Source organism: Delphinus delphis, chromosome 13 (assembly GCF_949987515.2).
Source record: "Delphinus delphis chromosome 13, mDelDel1.2, whole genome shotgun sequence".
NCBI lineage: Eukaryota > Metazoa > Chordata > Mammalia > Artiodactyla > Delphinidae > Delphinus > Delphinus delphis.
Genome location: NC_082695.1, coordinates 65,659,449 through 65,682,630, shown reverse-complemented (window position 1 = coordinate 65,682,630; position 23,182 = coordinate 65,659,449). Strand labels below are relative to the sequence as shown.

General features: G+C 45.2%; 1 protein-coding gene and 1 pseudogene across 2 annotated transcripts in view; one reads left to right on the top strand and one right to left on the bottom strand.

Annotated features, from left to right (window-relative positions):
• Positions 1-23,182, top strand: part of MYO5B (myosin VB) — a 382,270-nt gene that overhangs the window by 256,728 nt on the left and 102,360 nt on the right. For both annotated transcript variants that reach the window (XM_060029032.1, XM_060029033.1), the window contains exons 11-12: positions 5,178-5,259; positions 5,787-5,927. In XM_060029032.1, coding sequence (XP_059885015.1) covers positions 5,178-5,259; positions 5,787-5,927 — 223 coding nt within the window. The remainder of the gene's footprint in view (positions 1-5,177; positions 5,260-5,786; positions 5,928-23,182) is intronic.
• On the bottom strand, positions 1,688-1,943 carry LOC132436632 (small ribosomal subunit protein eS27-like pseudogene; annotated as a pseudogene).

The following is a 23,182-nucleotide window of genomic DNA, read 5'->3' as shown; positions in this document are numbered from 1 at the left end:
CCCACAGACACTGCCTTATTTTTATAGAGGTGCTTGTATCCCTTACCCCATCCTGAAGTCGGGTAGAATGAGAAGGGAATTTTCTACTTTTCTACTACGTTTTTGAAGATAGGGGAACATTGAAGTAGGGGTGATAATTGTACCACCGTGAGTACAGATCTCAGGTCTCAGCATCAAATCCTATTTCATGTTTTGACCTTCTTCCCATCCAAGGATTCTAGTCTAAATATTCCCAACATTGATTTTAGAAGAGAAATCCAATTCCCTCTCATATATAAATTTCTTTGTGATATTTTAATCTTGTGAACTATAAATTGATCCATTGTGTTTATTTTAAAAGTCATCTCTATTGATGGCAAGAATTACTACAAATACAATTTAATTTAGAGAAGTTGCCCTATCTCCCTATCTGTGGTTTCCTTAGACATTTTCCAAGCTACCCAAACCCCTCATTCATGTCTGGCCCTCCAGCATTACAGTAATTACACTAGACGGCAGAGGAATTGTTACCAGATAATATCTTAGAAATAGAGAAATTATGAGCTAATTTCAGGCCCTCTCAAATTAATGAGAATGTTCCTTGTGGAGTGCTACCAATGTAAACCTTTAAAAAATGGCAAGTGGGAGATATTTAAATCCTTTATCTGTGGAGCCCAGTCCAAGCTCAGCAAACACGCCCGTGTGCTGTTATCTGGCTGGTTGCTAGGGTAGCTCTTTTATCTTCCTTCTAGGTTTTATTAATGAAATTTCCTCTGGGACTTGGCTTTCACCAGCAACCTTTCTTGGGGTGTGACGGGATTATAGGGAGAGGAAATGAGGTCCTAGGAGGCATAACTCGGGCTATAGGACCATCCTCTGGGCTGGGAGGACCCTAATCCAGGGTAAGGACTGGAAGAGCCAGTGCCTCCCTCCTACATGGTCTGGAGTGCCTCCAGCTCGGATTTTGCACCTTTGATCGTGTTTTATTGACCTGGAATTACTTCTCTTCTGTGGGCATGACCAAAGGCTGTGCTTTAATGTGGTTGTCTCCAAGCAGTTGATTCCTCTGATCTCAAGATGATTTTCCACTTCTCCGCGTCTTATACCTTGGTGGGGGAGGTGGGCACAGAGGAGGAGAAGCCTGATGTTTTCTGGGCACTGAGCCAACCCTGTTGGGCATCTGATGCATTTATTTTTGCTGGTTCTGCTGCTTATGGTGCTGCCTTTCCACCACCACTACCGTCCCCAACCCCACCGGGGGCAGCTCCAACATTTCTATTAGGGAGTGGTAGTTCAGCCTGTTTGGAAGCGCTGGCATAAATTTATGGAAGACTGAGAAAATTCAGTCACCCATACAAAGAGTGAGAGGGCTAGCGATGTGAGGTTATGAAGGCTGAAGCCTGTGTCCCCAGCATGGGGTCCCTCGGTGTCACCCCTCTCCCGCTCTCCACGTGCTCAAACACTTCCTCCCCTGGGAAGTTTTCCTCTCCTCCACGGCCCTTCCTAGTCATCTCTTCCTTCTTTATGTATTTATTTATTTATGCTCATAATCAAAACTTTATTGAAAAACTGACATCAAAATAGGAGAGCACTGTTGTATACCTTACAAAATTAAACATAATTCCATCATCTTGGTAGATGAACTAGAATTACTGAACAGATAAGGCTTTCTGTGATAGGACACAAATTCAGGAAGCTGCGTGGGTCATTAGTGGTGCTTTCTTCTACATGAGCACCCTTCTGTGGGTCTGGCCTTTCCTCCCATCAGCTGGCACAACACTGTTGAACAGCCAACACAAAGCATGCCATGTCTGAGCGTGGCTGAAAACTGTGGTAATCCTGTGGCAACCTGGACATTTTACATCCATAAAGAATTTGGACTTTGAACCAGCCAGTTTTTTTTTTTAATGTTTTTTCTTTTCTTCTTCCAAGGAAGGATGCAGTAAATCTCTAGCCAAAGGCATGTTGAGGCTTTCGCAAGCCCAGCCTGTCCAAAGCAGCAGCACTCACCTGGGCACATGGCGTCCTCTCCTTCCTTCCTTCCTTCCTTCCTTCCTCCCTTCCTCCCTTCCTCCCTCCCTTCCTTCCTTCCTTCCTTCCATTTTTTTTGGCTTATTTATTTTTCATTCTTTCTTAAATGGAACTTTTATTCCTTTCTGAGTTAATGTGGTCTCAGAAATCACTCTCTCTGGATTCAAATATTGGCTCTTCTGTCTACTGACTCTCTGACTTCAGACAGGTTATTTAGTTTCTTCAACAGTAGGATGGGATTAGTAATAGACCCGAGCTCTTGTTTGTTGTGGGTGTTCGGGGAGCTCATGAAGCATCTGGGGCTTGGTGCTCTATAGGTGCTCGTTTACAGGGTCCCTGCCAGCTCATTCAGCATGGTGCATGAATGAGAAGAAGGTACCTCTTCCTCCTCGATTTCTTCCCCTTCTTACCCCCTCAGCCTGATGCCTTTGCTCTGCGAACACGGTGGCCCCACTCATTTGTAGCTCAAGCTGCTGATGCTATAATAATGCTCCCAGCTTGGGGGGTGATCACATCTGTTCAGTTGTACAAGTGAATCTCGTCTCCACACGCCATTGGTCATTTGAAGTCCTCTCATTTCCACCTTCCTTAATGTCTTTAGAACATTCCCATTACTTGGCCACCACCAGCCTAAGCCATGACCTGATTGGATCTTTCCTGAATTACTGCTCCAGTAGTAACTTCCTTACTCGACCTCCTGCATTCAGTCTCGCACACCTTCCCACAAATCACAGTGTTTCTAAGATGCAAGTATGGTTGTCATTTCTTTTTTTAAAAAAATAAATTTATTTTATTTATTCTTGGCTGCATTGGGTCATTGCTGTGTGCGGCTTTCTCTAGTTGCGGCGAGCGGGGGCTACTCTTCACAGTGGTGCGCAGGCTTCTCATTGCTGTGGCTTCTCTTGTTGCGGTGCCTGGGCTCTAGGTGTGCAGGCTTCATAGTTGTGGCTAACGGGCTCAGTAGTGGTGGCTCGCAGGCTTTAGAGTGCAAGCTCAGTAGTTGTGGCACACAGGCTTAGTTGCTCTGTGGCATGTGGGATCTTCCTGGACCAGGGCTTGAACCCATGTCCCCTGCATTGGCAGGCAGATTCTTAGCCACTGCACCACCAGGGAAGCCCTGGTTGTCATTTCTTAATTTAAAATCCTTCAAATTTTCCCCATTTATCCTGGTGAAATCCAAACCCCTCAAGTGTAGCATACAAGGCCTGCAGGTGGGACTGTGCCTGGCTGTGCTGTGCCGTGCCGTGTCTCAGCTCCTTACCTGCCCTCCTCTCTGCAGGCTCCACCTCTTCTCCAACTCCCTTCCCCAGCAGTGATCGAGCCATATTGCAAACATTTCAGTTCAGTAGTTGATGTCAGTATTGATGATCTGAAGTATAAAGAGCTCAAATAAGTCCATTTTTAAAGTTAAAACCCAAAAAATACTTCACCAATCACAGACAGTTCACAAGGTACAGACAACTAGTGTACACACACACACACACACAGAAAAATGTTGAGCTCTATCAATAATCAAAAGATATTAAAAATCAAAGAACAACATTTTTCATATAATAATTAACCAAAGATTTTTAAAAGTTAATCTACGTTACTGACCAAAGATCTGTGATGCATTAATACTCCCAGTGAGGGGCAATGAGAACGTACCTGATTGGAGCACAAGGGAACTTTTGGGGTGATTGTGGTGATAAAAATTGTTCTATATCTGGATTGTGATGGTGGACACAGGTAGTATAATATTTATCAGAAACTCATTGAAATATATCTTTCAAATTGGTGCATCTTATCATACATAAACTCTAAGTCAAATTTAAAGACAACATGATTAACCAGGATTAGGTGAACAAGATGCTTTCATACGTTGGGAGGCTGGGGTGGGGGCAGGGTGATAACATCAATTGGCCCCATCTTTCTGGAAGGTGATTTTCTTCTATTTAAGAAAACAAACTCCAACGTGGTAATTTTCCTTCTAAAACAGCATCTTAAAGAGCACAAATTCAAAGATGTATATCCAATATTTGTCACAGCAATGATAGCAGCTAAAAACTGGAAAAAGAACCAAAATGTTCTACAACAGGTGATTGGTTAAATTATGATTCGTCTGCATGGGGGCCACTGCCAGCCCAGGAGAAGCCTTTGTGTGAATTGGAAAAAGGCATCCCTTCTGGGGCAAATGCTCCCTCCCAGACTTGAGGGGGGCATCAGCTAAATTCTGGCCCCACTGGACCCCTCACCTGGGTACCTGTACAATCCTCAGGCCTAAAGCAGCATCTGTGATCCATACGAGGGTCCATGAGGCAGACATTAAAACTGCTGTCGTTCGGGACTTCCCTGGTGGCTCAGTGGTTAAGAATCTGCCTGCCAGTGCATGGGACACGGGTTCGATCCCTGGTCCGGGAAGATCCCATGTGCTGTGGAGCAACTAAGCCCATGCACCACAACTACTGAACCTGCATTCTAGAGCCCGCAAGCCACAACTACTGAGGCCCACGCACCTAGAGCCCATGCACCGCAACTACTGAGCCCGCATGCTGCAACCGCTGAAGTCCACCTGCCTAGAGCCTGTGCTCTGCAACAAGAGAATGCAATGAAGAGTAGCCCCTGCTCACCACAACTAAAGAAAGGCTGCGGGCAGCAACGAAGACTCAGTGCAGCCAAAAAACAGACCCAACGCAGCCAAAAACCAATAAATAAATAAATAAAACTGATGCCTTTGAAGAACAATGGCATGGGAAAATGTTGAATAACGAATGGGGAGTTAAATGACAAATATAGGTATAATTTTACATATAATTCTACTTTTCTCAAAAATGTAAAATCACTAGAAGGAAACATACCAAAGTGTAACTGGTGGTTAACATGAGTGATAGAATCATGGGTGGCTTTCTCTTTTTTACACCTGCTTTTTCTGAATGTCCTGCTGTCAGTACTTTTTCTAATTGCGAAAAAGATGTACATTCTTACTTTCCTATTTAATAGGACTCTGTCGTGCTAATGCCGGCAACAGTGGTCTCTTTGGGCACAAGAGCAGATGGGAATTGTGTGCTGGAGTTAAGGCTAGAGCTGGGTGGGAGCAGAGGATGAGGGCTGCCTTGCTGAAGTCCCAGTGATTTCTTTGATAAAAGTAGATGTCTCTTACTTTATCCTCTGCTCTTTCCATTCTGCAGGTTTGAGACATTTGACGTGAACAGCTTTGAGCAGTTTTGTATCAACTATGCGAATGAGAAGCTCCAGCAACAGTTCAACTTGGTAGGTTTTTCTGGACCCGGACATGTCGGGTGGGGGAGACCTCTCTCCCCACCAGGGAGTGACAGACAGCCCGGCCTACTTCTCTTCTGTCCAGGGTCAGTGGGCTCTAGCTCTGCCCTGACCTGCCCTTGGTTTCCTGGTGGTGCCCCAGCTCTAGGCAGGTGCTCCCCACTGCTCAGAAGAAGGTCAGTGATCCTCTCCTTGGCTTTGACTCCCACTCTTTTGACCCCGAGCTTCTGGGGTATTTGAGCAGTTGAAAGCCAGCTATGAGGCTTCTCGCTACTGGTTGAGGTATGACATTACAGGTGATTATTGGAGTGTCCTAGGGAAGGGTTCACATGGGAGTGAGGATCACCTAACTGAGCTTTTTTCTTCTGCATTCATGACTGTGACTTGTGCCTAAACCTTTTCTAGCGAGTATGCACCATCCTCCAGGGCTCAGAACCCATGTGGTTGAAGCTCAGGGGAGTTGAAAGTTAAGGTGTGTCTATAGTTCACTAACCTTGACCTTTCACTTCTTACACCAGCATGTATTCAAGTTGGAGCAAGAGGAATACATGAAGGAGCAGATCCCTTGGACCTTGATTGATTTTTATGATAACCAACCTTGTATTGACCTCATAGAAGCTAAGCTGGGCATCTTGGACCTGTTGGATGAAGAATGTAAGGTAAAACTGATGATGCCATCATTGAATCAGTTCAATTCTAGGCTTGGGGTGTGGGGCAGAGGACTGCTCTGTGGTGCAGGGGAACATGTGAGATCTCAAAGCTGGAATTTCATCTGTGATTAGCTGGCCTTTAGTTTGCTGGGAGAAGCACTGGTGTCTGTTCTGCATACTAGAAGATACCAGAAGGTAACACGTTGAGTATGACTGGCAGGTATTGCTGCATTGGTGAACATGTGCCTCTTTGGGCAGAGACTGGGTGTTACGGATTGGCATGATGTGATGGTGGTATGGATTTGGTGCCCCAGATCACCTAGGTGCTGAGAGAAGGACCCTGACTTGCAGACAGGCATCCCACAGAGTGTGAGTCAAGAGCACAGGGTCATCTTTACCGTGCCAGATGGCTTGGGAGCGATAAGAGCCACATGCTTGGTAGCAGGTGAAAGCTGTAGATTTCCCCCATGTAGCTTGTCATGGATGCTACCTGCTATAACAGGAAGAGCCCTGAGTTGCCAACATGGAAAGAAACAGGCAGCCTTGGAAATGTGGGGCAGGGGAACTGGGTGTTATCAATCACCTAACTACTTTGGCCTTTGGTTTTCTGCTCTATAAATTGAGGGGGGTTGGATCTGATGATCTTCAAAACTTCTCCTGGTTTGGTGTTTGGTGATCAGGGGGTAAATGTATGCCAGCTCCTCCAGTGATGGAAACTCTAATCAAAAGGTGTAGAAGCCACGTGGTTCTCAGTATTGAAACGGAAGAGCCCAGTTGAGTTTACTTTCTGGTCTCCCATGTCTTCCCTCTAAAGGGTGGCTTGTGACTTGATGGTTTAGGAGGAGCAGATGTTTCCCTTCCAGAAGGACTCTCCAAGTTTCATTGCCTTTGAAAGTGAGAAGGAACAATTAATAAGACAGTAGAAGACAGAATGAAAATACACTGAAATCCACAGCACATTTTTTTTAGTGGTGAGAGTGGGCACCCTTGTCTTGTTCCTGATCTTAGAGGAAATGCTTTCAGTTTTTCACAACTAAGAATGATATTGGAGAGGAACCAAGATGGCGGAGTAGAAGGACGTGCTCTCACTACGTCTTACGAGAACACCAGAATCACAACTAGCTGCTGGACAATCATCGACAGGAAGACACTGGAACTCACCAAAAAAGATGCCCCACATCCAAAGGCAAAGGAGAAGCCACAATGAGATGGTAGCAGGGGCGCAATCACAGTAAAATCAGTTCCCATAACTGCTGGATGGGTGACTCACAGACTGGAGAACACTTATACCACAGAAATCCTCCCACTGGACTGAAGGTTCTGAACCCCACGTCGGGCTTCCCAACCTCGGGGTCCGGCAACAGGAGGAGGAATTGCTAGAGAATCAGACTTTGAAGCCTAGTGGGAATTGACTGCAGGACTTTGACAGGACTGGGGCAAACAGAGACTGTACTCTTGGAGGGCACACAAAAGTAGTGTGTGCATCAGGACCCAGGGGAAGGAGCAGTGACCCCGTAGGAGACTGAACCAGACCTACCTGCTAGTGTTGGAGAGTCTCCTGCAGAGGCGGGTGGGGGGTGGCTGTGGCTCACCGTGGGGACAAGGACACTGGCAACAGAAGTTCTGGGAAGTAATCCTTGGAGTGAGCCCTCTCAGAGTCTGTCATTAGCCCCACCAAAAGGCCAGGTAGCCTCCAGTGTTCGGTTGCCTCAGGCCAAACAACCAACAGGGAGGGAACCCAGCTGCACCCATCAATAGTCAAGCGGATTAAAGTTTTACTGAGGTCTGCGCACCAGAGCAACAGTCAGCTCTGCCCACCACCAGTCCCTCCCATCAGGAAACTTACACAAGCCTCTTAGATAGCCTCATCCACCAGAGGGCAGACAGCAGAAGCAAGGAGAACTACAATCCTGCAGCCTGTGGAACAAAAACCACATTCACAGAAAGATAGACAAGATGAAAAGGCAGAGGGCTATGTACCAGATAAAGGAACAAGATAAAACCCCAGAAAACCAACGAAATGAAGTGGAGATAGGCAACCTTCCAGAAAAAGAATTCAGAATAATGATAGTGAAGATGATCCAGGACCTCGGAAAAAGAATGGAGGCAAAGATCAAGAAGATGCAAGAAATGTTTAACAAAGACCTAAAAGAATAAAATACAAACAAACAGATGAACAATACAATAACTGAAATGAAAACTACACTAGAAAGAATCAATAGCAGAATAACTGAGGCAGAAGAACAGATAAGTGACCTGGAAGAGAGAATGGTGGAATTCACTGCTGCAGAACAGAATAAAGAAAAAAGAATGAAAAGAAATGAAGGCAGTCTAAGAGACCTCTGAGACAACATTAAACACAATAACATTCGCATTATACGGGTCCCAGAAGGAGAAGAGAGAGAGAAAGGACCGGAGAAAATATTTGAAGAGATTATAGTGGAAAACTTCCCTAACATGGGAAAGGAAATAGCCACCCAAGTCCAGGAAGCCCAGAGAGTCCCATACAGGATAAACCCAAGGAGAAACACGACGAGACACATAGTAATCAAACTGAGAAAAATTAAAGACAAAGAAAAATTATTGAAAGCAGCAAGGGAAAAATGACAAATAACATACAAGGCAACTTTCATAAGGTTAACAGCTGATTTCTCAGCAGAAACTCTACAAGCCAGAAGGGAGTGGCATGACATACTTAAAGTGAGGAAAGGGAAGAACCTACAACCAAGATGACTCTACCTGGCAAGGATCTCATTCAGATTCAATGGAGAAATCAAAAGCTTTACAGACAAGCAAAAGCTAAGAGAATTCAGCACCACCAAATCAGCTCTACAACAAATGCTAAAGGAACTTCTCTAAGTGGGAAACACAAGAGAAGAAAAAGACCTACAAAAACAAACCCAAAACAATTAAGAAAATGGTCATAGGAACATACATATCGATAATTACCTTAAACATGAATGGATTAAATGCTCCAGCCAAAAGACAGAGGCTTGCTGAATGGATACAAAATCAAGACCCATATATATGCTGGCTACAAGAGACCCACTTCAGACCTATGGACACATACAGACTGAAAGTGAGGGGATGGAAAAAGATATTCCATCCAAATAGAAATCAAAAGAAAGCTGGAGTAACAATACTCATATCAGATAAAATAGACTTTAAAATAAAGAATGTTACAAGAGACAAGGAAGGACACTGCATAATGATCAAGGGATCAATCCAAGAAGAAGATATAACAATTATAAATATATATGCACCCAACATAGGAGGACCTCAATACATAAGGCAACTGCTAACAGCTATAAAAGAGGAAATCCACAGCAACACAGTGATAGTTGGGGACTTTAACACCTCACTTACACCAATGGACAGATCATCCAAAATGAAAATAAATAAGGAAATAGAAGCTTTAAATGGCACAATAGACCAGATAGATTTAATTGATATTTATAGGACATTCCATCCAAAAACAGCAGATTACACTTTCTTCTCAAGTGTGCATGGAACGTTCTCCAGGAAAGATCACATCTTGGGTCACAAATCAAGCCTCAGCAAATTTAAGAAAATTGAAATCATATCAAGCATCTTTTCTGACCACAACGCTATGAGATTAGAAATCAATTACAGGGAAAAAAACGTAAAAAAGACAAACACATGGAGGCTGAACAATACGTTACTAAATAACCAAGAGATCAGTGAAGAAATCAAAGAGGAAATCAAAAAATATGTAGAGACAAATGACAATGAAAACACGACGATCCAAAACCTATGAGATGCAGCAAAAGCAGTTTTAAGAGGGAAATTTATAGCTATACAAGCCTACCTCAAGAAACAAGAAAAATCTCAAACAATCTAACCTTAGACCTAAAGGAACTAGAGAAAGAAGAACAAACAAAACCCAAAGTTAGCAGAAGGAAAGAGATCATAAAGATCAGAGCAGAAATAAATGAAATAGAAACAAAGAAAACAGTAGGAAAGATCAATAAAACTAAAAGCTGGTTCTTTAAGAAGATAAACAAAATTGATTAGCCAGACTCATCAAGAAAAAGAGGGAGAGGACTCAAATCAATAAAATAGAAATGTAAAAGGAGAAGTTACAACAGACACCACAGAAATACAAAGCATCCTGAGAGATTACTACAAGCAACTCGGTGCCAATAAAATGGACAACCTGGAAGAAATGGACAAATTCTTAGAAAGGTATAACCTTCCAAGACTGAACCAGGAAGAAATAGAAAATATGAACAGACCAATCCCAAGTAATGAAATTGAAACTGTGATTAAAAATCTTCCAACAAACAAAAGTCCAGGACCAGATGGCTTCACAGGTGAATTCTATCAAACATTTAGAGAAGAGCTAACACCCATCCTTCTCAAACTCTTCCAAACAATTGCAGAGGAAGGAACATTCCCAAACTCATTCTGTGAGGCCACCATCACCCTGATAGCAAAACCAGACAAAGATACTACAAAAAAAGACCATTACAGATCAATATCACTGATGAACATAGATGCAAAAATCCTCAACAAAATACTAGCAAACAGAATCCAACAATACATTAAAAGGATCATACACCATGATAAAGTGGGATTTATCCCAGAGATGCAAGGATTCTTCAATATACGCAAATCAATCAATGTGATACACCATATTCACAGATTGAAGAATAAAAACCGTATGATCATCTCAATAGATGCAGAAAAAGCTTTTGACAAAATTCAGCACCAATTTATGTTAAAAACTCTCCAGAAAGTGGGCATAGAGGGAACCTACCTCAACATAATAAAGGCCATATCTGACAAACCCACAGCAAACATCATTCTCAATGGTGAAAAAGTGAAAGCGTTTCCTCTAAGATCAGGAAAAAGACAAGGTTGCCCACTCACACCACCATTATTCAACATAGATTTGGAAGTCCTAGCCACAGCAATCAGAGAATAAAAAGAAATAAAAGGAATACAAATTGGAAAAGAAGAAGTAAAACTGTCACTGATTGCAGATGGCATGATACTATACATAGAGAATCCTAAAAATACCACCAGAAAACTACTAGAGCTAATCAATGAATTTGGTAAAGTGGCAGGGTACAAATTTAATGCACAGAAATCTCTTGCATTCCTATACACTAATGATTAAAAATCTGAAAGAGAAATTAAGGAAACACTCCCATTTACCATTGCAACAAAAAGAATAAAATACCTAGGAATAAACCTACCTAAGGAGACAAAAGACCTGTATGCAGAAAACTATAAGACACTGTTGAAAGAAATTAAAGGTGATACCAACAGATGGAAAGATGTACCATGTTCTTGGTTTGGAAGAATCAATACTTTGAAAATGACTATACTACCCAAAGCAATCTGCAGATTCAATGCAATCCCTATCAAATTACCAATGGCATTTTTTACAGAGCTAGAACAAAAAATCTTTAAATTTGTATGGAGACACAAAAGACCCCAAATAGCCAAAGCAGTCTTTAGGGAAAAAAACGGAGCTGGAGGAATCAGACTCCCTGGCTTCAGACTATGCTACAAAGCTACAGTAATCAATACAATATGGTACTGGCAGAAAAACAGAAACATAGATCAATGGAACAAGATAGAAAGCCCAGAGATAAACCCACGCACCTATGGTCAACTAATCTATGACAAAGGAGGCAAGGTTATACAATGGAGAAAAGACAGTCTCTTCAATAAGTGGTGCTGGGAAAACTGGACAGCTGCATGTAAAAGAATGAAATTAGAACACTCCCTAACACCATACACAAAAATAAACTCAAAATGGATTCGATACTTAAATGTAAGACCGGACAGTATAAAACTCTTAGAGGAAAACATAGGAAGAACCCTCTTTGACATAAATCACAGCAAGATCTTTTTTGATCCACCTCCTAGCATAATGGAAATAAAAACAAAAATAAACAAATGGGACCTAATGAAACTTAAAAGCTTTTGCACAGCACAGGAAACCATAAACAAGATGAAAAGACAACTCTCAGAATGGGATAAAATATTTGCAAATGAATCAATGGACAAGGGATTAATCTCCAAAATATATAAACAGGCCATGCAACTCAATATTTAAAAAAACAAAGAGCCCAATCCAAAATGGGTAAAAGACCTAAATAGACATTTCTCCAAAGAAGACATACAGGTGGCCAAGAAGCACATGAAAAGCTGCTCAACATCACTAATTATTAGAGAAATGCAAATCAAAAGTACAGTGAGGTATCACATCCACCAGTTAGAATGGGCTTCATCAGAAAATCTACAAACAACAAATGCTGGAGAGGTTGTGGAGAAAAGGGAACCCTCTTGCACTGTTGGTGGGAATGTAAATGGATACAGCCACTATGGAGAACAGTACGGAGGTTCCTTAAAAAACTAAAAATAGAATTACCATATGATCCAGCAATCCCACTACTGGGCATATACCCAGATAAAACCGTAATTCAAAAAGACTCATGCACCCCAGTGTTCACTGCAGCACTATTTACAATAGCCAGGTCATGAAAGCAACCTAAATGCCCACTGACAGACGAATGGATAAAGAAGTTGTGGTACATATATACAATGGAATATTACTGAGCCATAAAAAGGAACGAAATTGGGTCATTTGTTGAGACGTGGATGGCTGTAGAGACTGTCATACAGAGTGAAGTAAGTCAGAAAGAGAAAAACAAATATCGTATATTAACGCATGTATGTGAACCTAGAACAATGGTACAGATGAACCAGTTTGCAGGGCAGAAGTTGAGACACAGATGTAGAGAACAAACATATGGACACCAAGGGGGGAAAGCCGTTGTGGGGTGGGGATGGTGGTGTGATGAATTGGGCGATTGGGATTGACATGTATACACTGATGTGTATAAAATTGATGACTAATAAGAGCCTGCTGTATAAAAAAATAAATTAAATTTAAAATTTTTTTGAAAAAAGAATGATGTTGGCTGTGGGTTTGTCATATGTGTTCTTTATTATGTTGAGGTAGGTTCCCTCTATGCCCACTTTCTGGAGAGTTTTTATCATAAATGGGTGTTGAATTTTGTCAAAAGCTGTTTCTGCACCTATTGAGATTATCATATGGTTTTTATCTTTCAGCTTGTTAGTATGGTGTATCCCATTAATTGATTTGCATATATTGAAGAATCCTTGCATTCCTGGAATAAACCCCACTTGATCATGGTGTGTGATCCTTTTAATGTGCTGTTGGATTCTGCTTGCTAGTATTTTGTTGAGGATTTTTGTATCTATGTTCATCAGTGGTATTGGCCTGTAATTTTCTTTTTTTGTGACATCTTTGTCTGGTTTTGGTATCGGTGATGGTGGCCTCATGCAATGAGTTTGGGAGTGTTCCTCCCTCTGCTGTATTTTGGAAGAGTTTGAGAAGGATAGTTGTTAGCTCTTCTATAAATGCTTGATAGAATTTACCCGTGAAGCCATCTGGCCCTGGGCTTTTGTTTGTTGGAAGATTTTTAATCACAGTTTCAACTTCACTGCTTGTGATTGATCTGTTCATATTTTCTGTTTCTTCCTGGTTCATTCTCAGAAGGTTGTGCATTTCTAAGAATTTGTTTCTTCCAGGTTGTCCATTTTACTGGCATATAGCTGCTTATAGTAGTCTCTCATGATCCTTTGTATTTATGATGTGTCACTTGTTAGTTCTACTTTTTCATTTCTAATTCTGTTGATTTGAGTCCTCTCCCTTTTTTTCCCTGATGAGTCTGGCTAATGGTTTATGAATTTTTTTAATCTTCTCAAAGAACCAGCTCTTAGTTTTATTGATCTTTGCTATTGTTTCCTTCATTACTTTTTCATTTATTTCCAATCTGATCTTTATGATTTCTTTCCTTTTGCTAGCTTTGGGTTTTTTTATTCTTTTTTCTCTAATTGCTTTAGGTGTAAGGTTAGGTTATTTGAGATTTTTCTTGTTTCTTGAGGTAGGATTGGGTTGCTATAAACTTCCCTCTTAGAATTGCTTTTGCTGCATCCCATAGGTTTGTGGTTGTCATGTTTTCATTGTCATTTGTTTCTGGGTATTTTTTGATTTCCTCTTTAATTTCTCAGTGATCTCTTGGTTATTTAGTAGTGTGTTGTTTAGCCTCAATGTATTTGTATTTTTTACAGTTTTTTTTTTCCTGTAATTGATATCTAGTCTCATAACACTGTGGTCAGAAAAGTTTGCTTATACGATTTCAATTTTCTTAAATTTCCCAAGGCTTGATATGTGACCCAAGATGTGACCTATCCTGGAGAATGTTCCATGTTCACTTGAGAAGAAAGTGTATTCTGTTGTAGTTGAATGGAATGTCCTGTAAATATCAATTAAGTCCATCTGGTCTAATGTGTCATTTAAGGCTTGTGTTTCCTTATTTATTTCCTGTTTGGATAATCTGTCCTTTGGTGTAAGTGGGGTGTTAAAGTCTCCCACTATTATTGTGTTAATGTTGATTTCTGCTTTTATGGCTGTTAGCGTTTGCCTTATGTATTGAGGTGCTCCTACGTTGGGTGCATAAGTATTTATAGTTGTTATGTCTTCTTGGATTGATCCCTTGATCATTATGTACTGTCCTTCCTTGTCTCGTGTAAGTCTTTATTTTAAAGTGTATTTTGCCTGATACGAGTATTGCTACTCCAGCTTTCTTTTGATTTCCATTTGGTTGGAATATCTTTTTCCATCCCCTTACTTTCAGTCTGTATGTGTCCCTAGGTCTGAAGTGGGTCTCTTGTAGACAGCGTATATATGGGTCTTGTTTGTGTATCCATTCAGCCAGTCTGTGTCTTTTGGTTGGAGCATTTTATCCATTCACATTTAAGGTAATTATCAATATGTATGTTCCTATTAACCTTTTTCTTAATTGTTTTGGGTTTGTTTTTGTAGGTCCTTTTCTTCGCTTGTGTTTCCTACTTAGAGAAGTTCCTTTAGCATCTGTTGTAGAGCTGGTTTGGTGGTGCTGAATTCACGTAGCTTTTGCTTGTCTGTAAAGCTTTTGATTTCTCCATTGAATCTGAATGAGATCCTTGCTGGGTAGAGTAATCTTGGTTGTAGGTTTTTCCCTTTCATCATTTTAAATATGTCCTGCCACTCCATTCTGGCCTGCAGAGTTTCTGCTGAAAGAGCAGCTGTTAACCTTATGGGGATTCCCTTGTATGTTATTTATTGTTTTTCCCTTGCTGATTTTAATATTTTTTTGTAGATAGGTTCCATTAATGAGTGTCTCGGTGTGTTTCTCCTTGGGTTTATCCTATATGAGACTCTCTGCATTCTTCAGACTTGATTGACTATTTCCTTTCCCATATTAGGGAAATTTTCCGCTATAATCTCTTCAAATATTTTCTCAAACCCTTTTTTTTTCTCTTCTTCTTCTGGGACCACTATAATTCGAATGTTGGTGTGTTTAATTGTCCCAGGGATCTCTGAGACTGTCCTCAGTTCTTTTCATTCTTTTTTCTTTATTCTGCTCAGTGGTATTTAGTTCCAATATTTTATCTTCCAGGTCACTTATCCATTCTTCTGCCTCAGTTATTCTGCTATTGATTCCTTCTAGAGAATTTTTATTTTCATTTATTGTGCTGTTCATCACTGTTTGTTTGCTCTTTAGTTCCTTTACGTCCTTGTTAAACATTTCTTGTATTTTCTCCATTCTGTTTCTGAGATTTTGGATCATCTTTACTCTCATTACTCTGAATTCTTTTTCAGGTAGACTGCCTATGTGCTCTTTATTTGTTTGGTCGTGTTGGATTTTACCTTGCTTCTTCATCTGCTGCATATTTCTCTGTCTTCTCATTTTATTTAACTTACTGTGTTTGAGGTCAGAAAGCAGGCTGCAGGATCATAGTTCCTCCTACTTCTCTCACCCGGTGGGTGAGGTTGGTCCAGTGGCTTGTGTAGGCTTCCTGGTGGAGGGGACTGGTTCCTGTGTTCTGGTGGGTGGGGCTGGATCTTGTCCCTCTGATGGTCAGGGCCACGTCAGGTGGTGTGTTTTCAGGTGTCTGTGAGCTTAGTATGACTTCAGGCAGCCTGACTGCTAATGGGTGGGGTTGTGTTCCTGTCTTGCTAGTTGTTTGCATGAGGGGTCCAGCACTGGAATATGCTGGCCCTTGGGTGGAGCCGGGTTTTAGTGTTGGGATGGAGACCTCTGGGAGAGCTCTCACCGATTAATATTACATGGGCCCAGGAGTTCTCTGGTGGTCCAATGTCCTGGACTCAGCTCTCCCACCTCAGAGGCTCAGGCCTGTCCCCCAGCTGGAGCACCAAGACCTTGCAAGCCACACGGCATGGAAGAAAAGGAAGAAGAAACAAACAAAGAGACAAAACCCCAAGACAAATGGTAAAAGCAAAACTAAACAGACAGAATCACATGAAGAAACATACACACACGCACTCAACGAAAAGAAAAGAAAAAAAGAGGATGAAGAAGAGGAGAGCAACCAAACCAATAAACAATCTCAAAAACTAAAACAAACACTAAAAAGTAAACTAATAAATACACAGAACCAGGAACAAATCAAATGCAGAAAGCAAACTAAAAAAAGGCAATGAAAGCATAAAGCAAACACACAAAAACGATAAAAAAATGTAAAGACGAAAGATGAAAACAAAAGGAAAAAATACAAAACAAAGTAGTAAAGTAAAAATAGATAATATAGTTTAAAATAAAATGAAAACAAAGCAAAACAAAGAAAGAAACAAACACAAGGAAAAAACAATATAACAAAAAAGTACAGTAGAAAGAAGAAAAAAATAAAAAATAAAAGAATAATCATAAAAAAAGAACAATGGAACAAAACAAAACAAACAAAGAAAAAAAAGTAGTGATGTTTTCCTGGGGCCTCAGCTGTCAGTGTCTGTGTCCCTCCAGTGAGCCGCAGCCAGTCCCTGCCCATCCAGGAAGTCGTCTTATACTTCTTGGTAGGTCTCTGCTGTGGGCATTTTTGGGCCAGCTGAGCCTCCCATCTGGCTTTCCTCCTGCGTGTACTTGTCCCCAAAGTTCACAGCCTCAATTGTGGGAACACTTGTTGTCTATTCACGTATTCCACACATGCGGGGTTTACCAAGCCAATTGCAGGGATTTTAACCCCCTGCTTCTGCAGCTGCACAGAGAGATTTCCCTTTCTCTTCTCTGGTCGCAGAGCCCCTGGGGTTCAGCTTTGCCTTTGGCCCCGCCTCTGCGTGTGAGCTGCCCTCAGGTGTCTGTTCCCCTCCCAGGCAAGAGGGGGTGAAAGCAGCGGCTGTAAATGCTCACTTGCTCACTCAGGCCGGGGGGAGGGAGGGATACAGCAGTCACAGTTGGAATGTGCAGGTGTGCCTGCAGCAGCACAGGCTGGCACGAAGTTGCAAGAGCCTGAGGTGCGCTGTGCCTTCTCCCGGGGAAGTTAGTCCCGCATCGCGGGACCCTCGGCAGGGCAGGCTGTACAGGCTGCCGGGAGCGTGTGGGCAGTGACCTGCCTTGCACACAGGACCCTTGGTGGCAGCGGCAGCAGCCTCTGGGTTCCGAGGTGAGAGCTGCGGCTCACGCTCACACTTGTGTAGGCGTTGCCCTGCCGTCTGTGGGCGCACGGAGCAGGAAGCTCCTCTTCTCCCGCAGCCCGCCACAGTGGATTCTTGCTGTCCAGCAGGCCCAGGTTTTTTCCTGGACTCCCTCCCGGCTAGCTGTGGCACACTGACCCCTTCAGGCTGCGTTCACGCCGCCAACCCCAGTCCTCTCCCTGCACTCCGACCGAAGCCCGAGCCTCAGCTCTTAGCCCCTGCCCGGCCCTGCGGGTGAGCAAACAAGCCTCTCGGGCTGGTGAGTGCCGGTCGGCACCGATCCTCTGTGCGGGAATCTCTCCGCTTTGCCCTCTGCACCCCTGTTGCTGCGCTCTCCTCCGTGGCTCCAAAGCTTCCCCCAGCCCTGCCAGTGAGGGGGCTTCCTAGTGTGTGGGAACTTTTCCTCCTTCCCAGCTCCCTCCCAGAAGGGCAGGTCCTGTCCAGATTCCTTTGTCTCTTTTTTTTTTTCTTTTGCCCTACCCAGTTACATGGGGATTTTCTTGCCTTTTTGGAAATCTGAGTTCCCCTGCCAGTGTTCAGTAGGCGTTCTGTAGGAGTTGTTCCACATGTAGGTGTAGTTCTGATGTATTTGTGGGGAGGAAGCTCATCTTCACGTCTTACTCCTCTGCCGTCTTGAAGGTCCTCCCGCCCACATTTTTATCTGATGGTTTTCAGCACATTTTCAAAGCTGGGGACTTCATCTGGAGTCAGGTTCAGGAACAGGTAATTCCTCAGTGTGGCAGAGGTGAGCCTTGTCTTGCTCCACCTGTGAGGTTGTGGTAAAGGTGATAAGAAGTTGTCCCTGCCCCGAGTGGCACTGGCTCAATGACAGAAGTCCAGCCCAGGCCCTCCAGTCTCCCCTCCCGGTGTTCACCACTCACTCATATTCTTGGCCAATAGCTCCCTTCTGACCCTCGGGGAACACGCTCCCCTTCCCCTTGTGGCCCTCTGTGATCCTCTCCATAACCTTCCCCAGCTCCACACCCCCAACCCATGGCCTCGGTCCCGTTGTGGCCGCTGAGCCAGCGCAGCCCCCCAGGCCCTGGCTCCAGGAGGGCTCCAGCTCTTCTTTCCCCTACCCAGTTGTGAAGTCCAAGGTCATACAGGGCTCTGAGGCAGGCGGCTTGTTCTGCATTGCTCTACCTGGCTCTGTGCTGAAGCGCTGACTACACCAAAACCACGGCCCCAGGGGCCTGGCCTCTCCTTTCGCCTTACACACACCTCCCATTGGAACAGCCCAGTGCCTCAGGGTGATTGAGTCTGTGAATTCAGCAGCTGTCTAATCAGTTGTCCCTGATTTCTCCTGCCTTTGGCAGGCAATCCAGGACTACTTGTGCGTTTGTTTTGGCTCACAGTTTGAGGTTCTCAGAGGTGCCACTACCCTAGGGAACGTGTCCCAGGAATGTCAGGTCATAGCGGTGAGAACACGGGTCCCAGTGCAAGGTGGGAGACCTCAGACTGCTGTCCAGAGAGTGGGACCCAGGCCTCTGGGTGAGGGAGTGGGGGGCACTCAGTGCAGCACTGGGCGGGGCAGCAGGTGGTTCCGGGAGTGGTGGAGGAGTGCTTAGCAGTGCAGCCGAAAAGTAGGCAGTGGTTGCAGGGAGGACCAAGGTGCAAGTATTCAGCAGTTTTGAAAGTAACTTCCCCAAATCCCTAGACTTTGAAGCCTTGGGTATTCCCGGGGCAGTGGGGGTCCCCAGACGTTTCTGTTCAGTCTTCCTACAGAATGCACGCTGCCTATATTACTTTCAAGAAGCTAAGGGGAAGTAAAATCCGGCTGTGTTTATTGGGATGGTCTCTGCCTTATGCTCTGTGGTGCCTTCTGTTTGGGTTTGTAAAATTAGGTGATTTAAGTCGCAGACTGTATCCAACTCAAACTCCTGCCAGACACCCAGAATGTATTATGCATCTACTGTATGTCTGGTCTTGAGGGGAAAACCCTCAGGAGTGGAGGCAGGGATCGCCCTGCCGGCCAGCAAAGGGTGAAGAGGGACAGGATGGTGCTGGGGAAGAGCTTGGCCTGAGTGAGGGCGAGGGGCCCGCAGAGGGCCGTGGGCAGGGACCAGAGCCCAGCAGGGGCAGCGGACTGACAGCCGAGTGACCTCAAGGGCAGGGCACACCAAGGCAGAAAGAGTGCTGAGCTGCACGCAGCCCCGGCAGTTCTGCTAGGTCCTTGCTTCCCCATCCCTGCGGCTCCTTAGAAGGGAAGGTCTGAGGATAAGCCTGGGTTTCTTGCTAGTCAAGCTGGTGGGGACTAGAGTGTCCCGTTGGATTGGGGGTAGTACTGTGAACGTGACACTTTCAAACTCACTAGCCGCCAGTCACAAGTATAGCAGGGGAGGCAAGCTGAACACCAAATTAAGGAATAAAACAAAACCCCACAGTGTGGTCGCCATCTTCCACCAGGTTTAACCGCTCTGGGAATCCAGGGTCATTCAGCATAATCTGATTCAGCTTCTAGTAACAGATGGAGTTTTAACCAACAGTTATTACTTTTGTCAAGTCATGAAACTGTACACTTACAGAGGGTGCATTTGGCTGTTTGGAAATCATACTGTAAATCTGACTTTAGAAAACAGGGCAGCCTGCTGCACCCTTCTAGCAGCACCCGTGGCTCTGACCTAAGCAGGTTAGGGATCCCCATGGAATTGCTCACACCTGGGCAGCTTGCGTCTCTCGGGAGCCATCCTGTTGGATGTGGAGCTGCCTCAGATACACTCTGCAGGGTGAGAAAGAATCAGGAGATCGTGCTGTGAAGAAGTGGGTTCTGCGACCCCCATGCGACAGGCCACGAAGCCACATGAAGTAAGAAGCAGCCGTCGGGAAAATCACTTCTCCTGGAGAAGACACCTAGTGGTAGGCGGTACCAGTGGGCTGAGATTTAAATGAGAAACGTGGAGACGGGGTAGCCATGGACTGAAAGGGGCAGCACGCAGGGTGGGTCTCCTCAGCCTGTGCTGGGTGCCGGAAGCTGCAGAGGAGGCGTGGGGACCAGGACAGCAAAGTGCTCCGGATTCCTCCGGGTGGGAAAGCTTCCCTACAGTCATGAATTTATCGTCAGACCCAGGCTGAGCCGCAAACTACAGCTGCTCCTCAGTAACCACGGCCAGGGGAGAGGGTGTTTGCTTGTGGAAAACGATAGTTTCCGGGCTGCTCGTAACAAAACTCTCCTCCCCCGGCGCTAAGGCTGCTGTGGGTGCTGTGGACATAAGTGCGTCTACGCCGAATTCAGACCCCGAGTTCCCTGCCCTCCCCATGTCTCGGTCATCAGTCCCTCCCTCTTGGAGGAACAAACTGCTTAGGGCTGCTGGATTTGAGATGTCAGTGCGTGTTTCCTCATAAATCACATACTTGCATTTTAGCAGGAATTTTGTGAAAATGATACTTTGACCCCTGGAAGCAATTCTAGTGAATGAAGATACAGACACCGTCTCAGGTTGAGGAGACTGCGTTAGGGACCCACGAAGGAAGGCCTGGGTCGGGGAGGCAAGCTCTGACCTGTTGACTGGGATTCTCTGTTTCATGGAACCCAGCCTGCGGAGCCGACGAGGATGGACCTTCCTAATTAATGTATTATTGTTGAGGCAGTAGAAGGAAGGCAGCCTGCAGACGGGGAGGTCAATACCCTTCGGTTTCCTGACCTGGGCAGGGCTGCTCTCATGAGCGTTTACTGTGGATCAAGACCAAGGGCTTGTGGTTTCCTAGGACGTCACCCCAGAGGCTACGGCTTGTGCGCAGCTTTGAAGCCTGTGGTGGAGGCGGGGGAAGTGCCTTTCCCGCATTCATCCACCCTGCGAACCCCATGTTCCCTTCAACACACATCAGAGGGGCTCGAGCAAGCACTGAGATCATCTCCCCGGATGACAGGGAAATGGAAACACTGAGAAGAAAGTTTCAGGGGGAAAGCGTGCCCAGGGCAGCTGTGTAAGCAGGGGTCACATGAGGGGAGAGGGGTTCTGAGCAAAGGGAATGTCACGTTCACAGAGTATGAAATGGTCCTATCTGTCCAGAGAGAGCCCATGGTGGTGGCAGGCGAGGGCGGGAGGAGGAACCGTCCAAGAATATGAGGCTCGGCCTTGCCTGCCCGGCGAAGGCGTTTGGACTTGACTCTGGAGGCTCTGGGGGTGGAAGGGTGTGAAGCAGGGGAGAGGTGTGATCAGATGTGACTCACTTTTCGACAGGTCTCCCTGGCAACTGTGTGAAACGTAAGCTGCAGAGAGACTGAAGTCAGCAGTGCCCTGGCAGCGCTGCGCTTGTCCAGCCGGGAGGAGATGCCGAGGGCTCTAGGCGAGGAGCAGAGGGGCTGAGGAGGGAGGGCAGCAGTGGTGAGGGCCTCGGAGGCCCTGCATCTGGCAGCGAGTTGTTGCTTAGAGCAGTTTCAAGGAAGTTGTCTGGGCAGAAGCCTGATTTCAGTAACTTGAGGAGAGAATAGGAGGTGAGGCCGTGGAGATGGCAAGTCTGAATTCCTTTCCGGAAAGGAGGAGGTGAGAGAGAGGAGAGGTGGGAGAGGCTTCCGGGAGAGGGAAGCTGGGTGGATCCAGGTCTCCAGGAGGCAGGGGTGCGTGTGCAGGATGCCGGCTAGGGGAAGAAGCGCTCCCTTCCGTGAGAAGGGCCCAAAGGATCGAAGGGCTGTGGATGCAGCTGAGTTTCTGGATGTAGAGCAGGAATTTGAAGTTTCCTGCTTGACAGCTGGCTTCCCTATGAGGGAGCAAACGAGGCATCTGCTAAGACGCAGCAGGGTTAGAAGCTGAAGAGAACAGAGGAGGAGGGGACAAGGTGTCCTACAAACAGGGACGAGCAATACCGAGTGCAGAGATGTGTTTACTGAGGTCAGAGACCATAAAGTGAGATGTGGGAGTCGTCGGAGTCAACTCTCCCCTTCAATCTGGGCACAGTGTCTTAATCCATGGCAGTGACGCTCACAGTGAAATTTGGTTTTATTTTCTGGCGGCAATACTAAATTATATTAACTTAACAGCAGGAGTCGATTAAGGGAAGAGGAGCTGACATGTGATCTTAGCCAGCCACCCAGGTGTGGGAAGGGACAGGATGGGTCGTTGAGTTGCTCTAGAATTAGCGTCTCGCTGAGCACGCGGAAAGGCTGTTTTGTGAGGGTGGATAAGTGAAGGCCCGGAACTGGCCTTGGAGAAGATGGCTGCCAGGTGGGGAGGAAGGAGCCACCTCCACCCAGAGCTGTTAGGACAGCAGAGTCCTGGAGGCCCAGCTATCGCAGGAGGATTCGGGGTTGATGGGGGCAGGGTCATTTGAGAGGGCATCAGGGAGCCCACGGAGGTATGGGATGGAGTGAGATAGTGACCAGGGAGGCGGCCGTCGTGGCAGTGGCCCCGGAAAACGGGACAAGGAGCGGAGATGGAATAACTGGCTTTGGGGTCCTTATCAGTCAGCTCTTGTCAACTGTTGGGCTGGGGCAGGCTTTGGCCCCTGGCGATGTCCCAGGCCAGTGGATGGCAGCCAGACATCTTCAAGAGAGAGTACGGTTTCCGACAAGGTTCCAGGAGCACCTTGGTGAAAAGTTGTCCTGGGCCACAGGGTTTATACCCCAAGCTGTTGAGGGGCTTAGTAAGTCTGAGGACTTTCATTCCCCTCCCCCCACCCCCATGTTTTCTCTGTTTTATTTCAATAACAAAGAGTAAAGTCAGGTTTAATGCATTTTTAACAGCTTTATTAAGATAGAATCAGTGAACCGTACAATTCACCTGTTTAA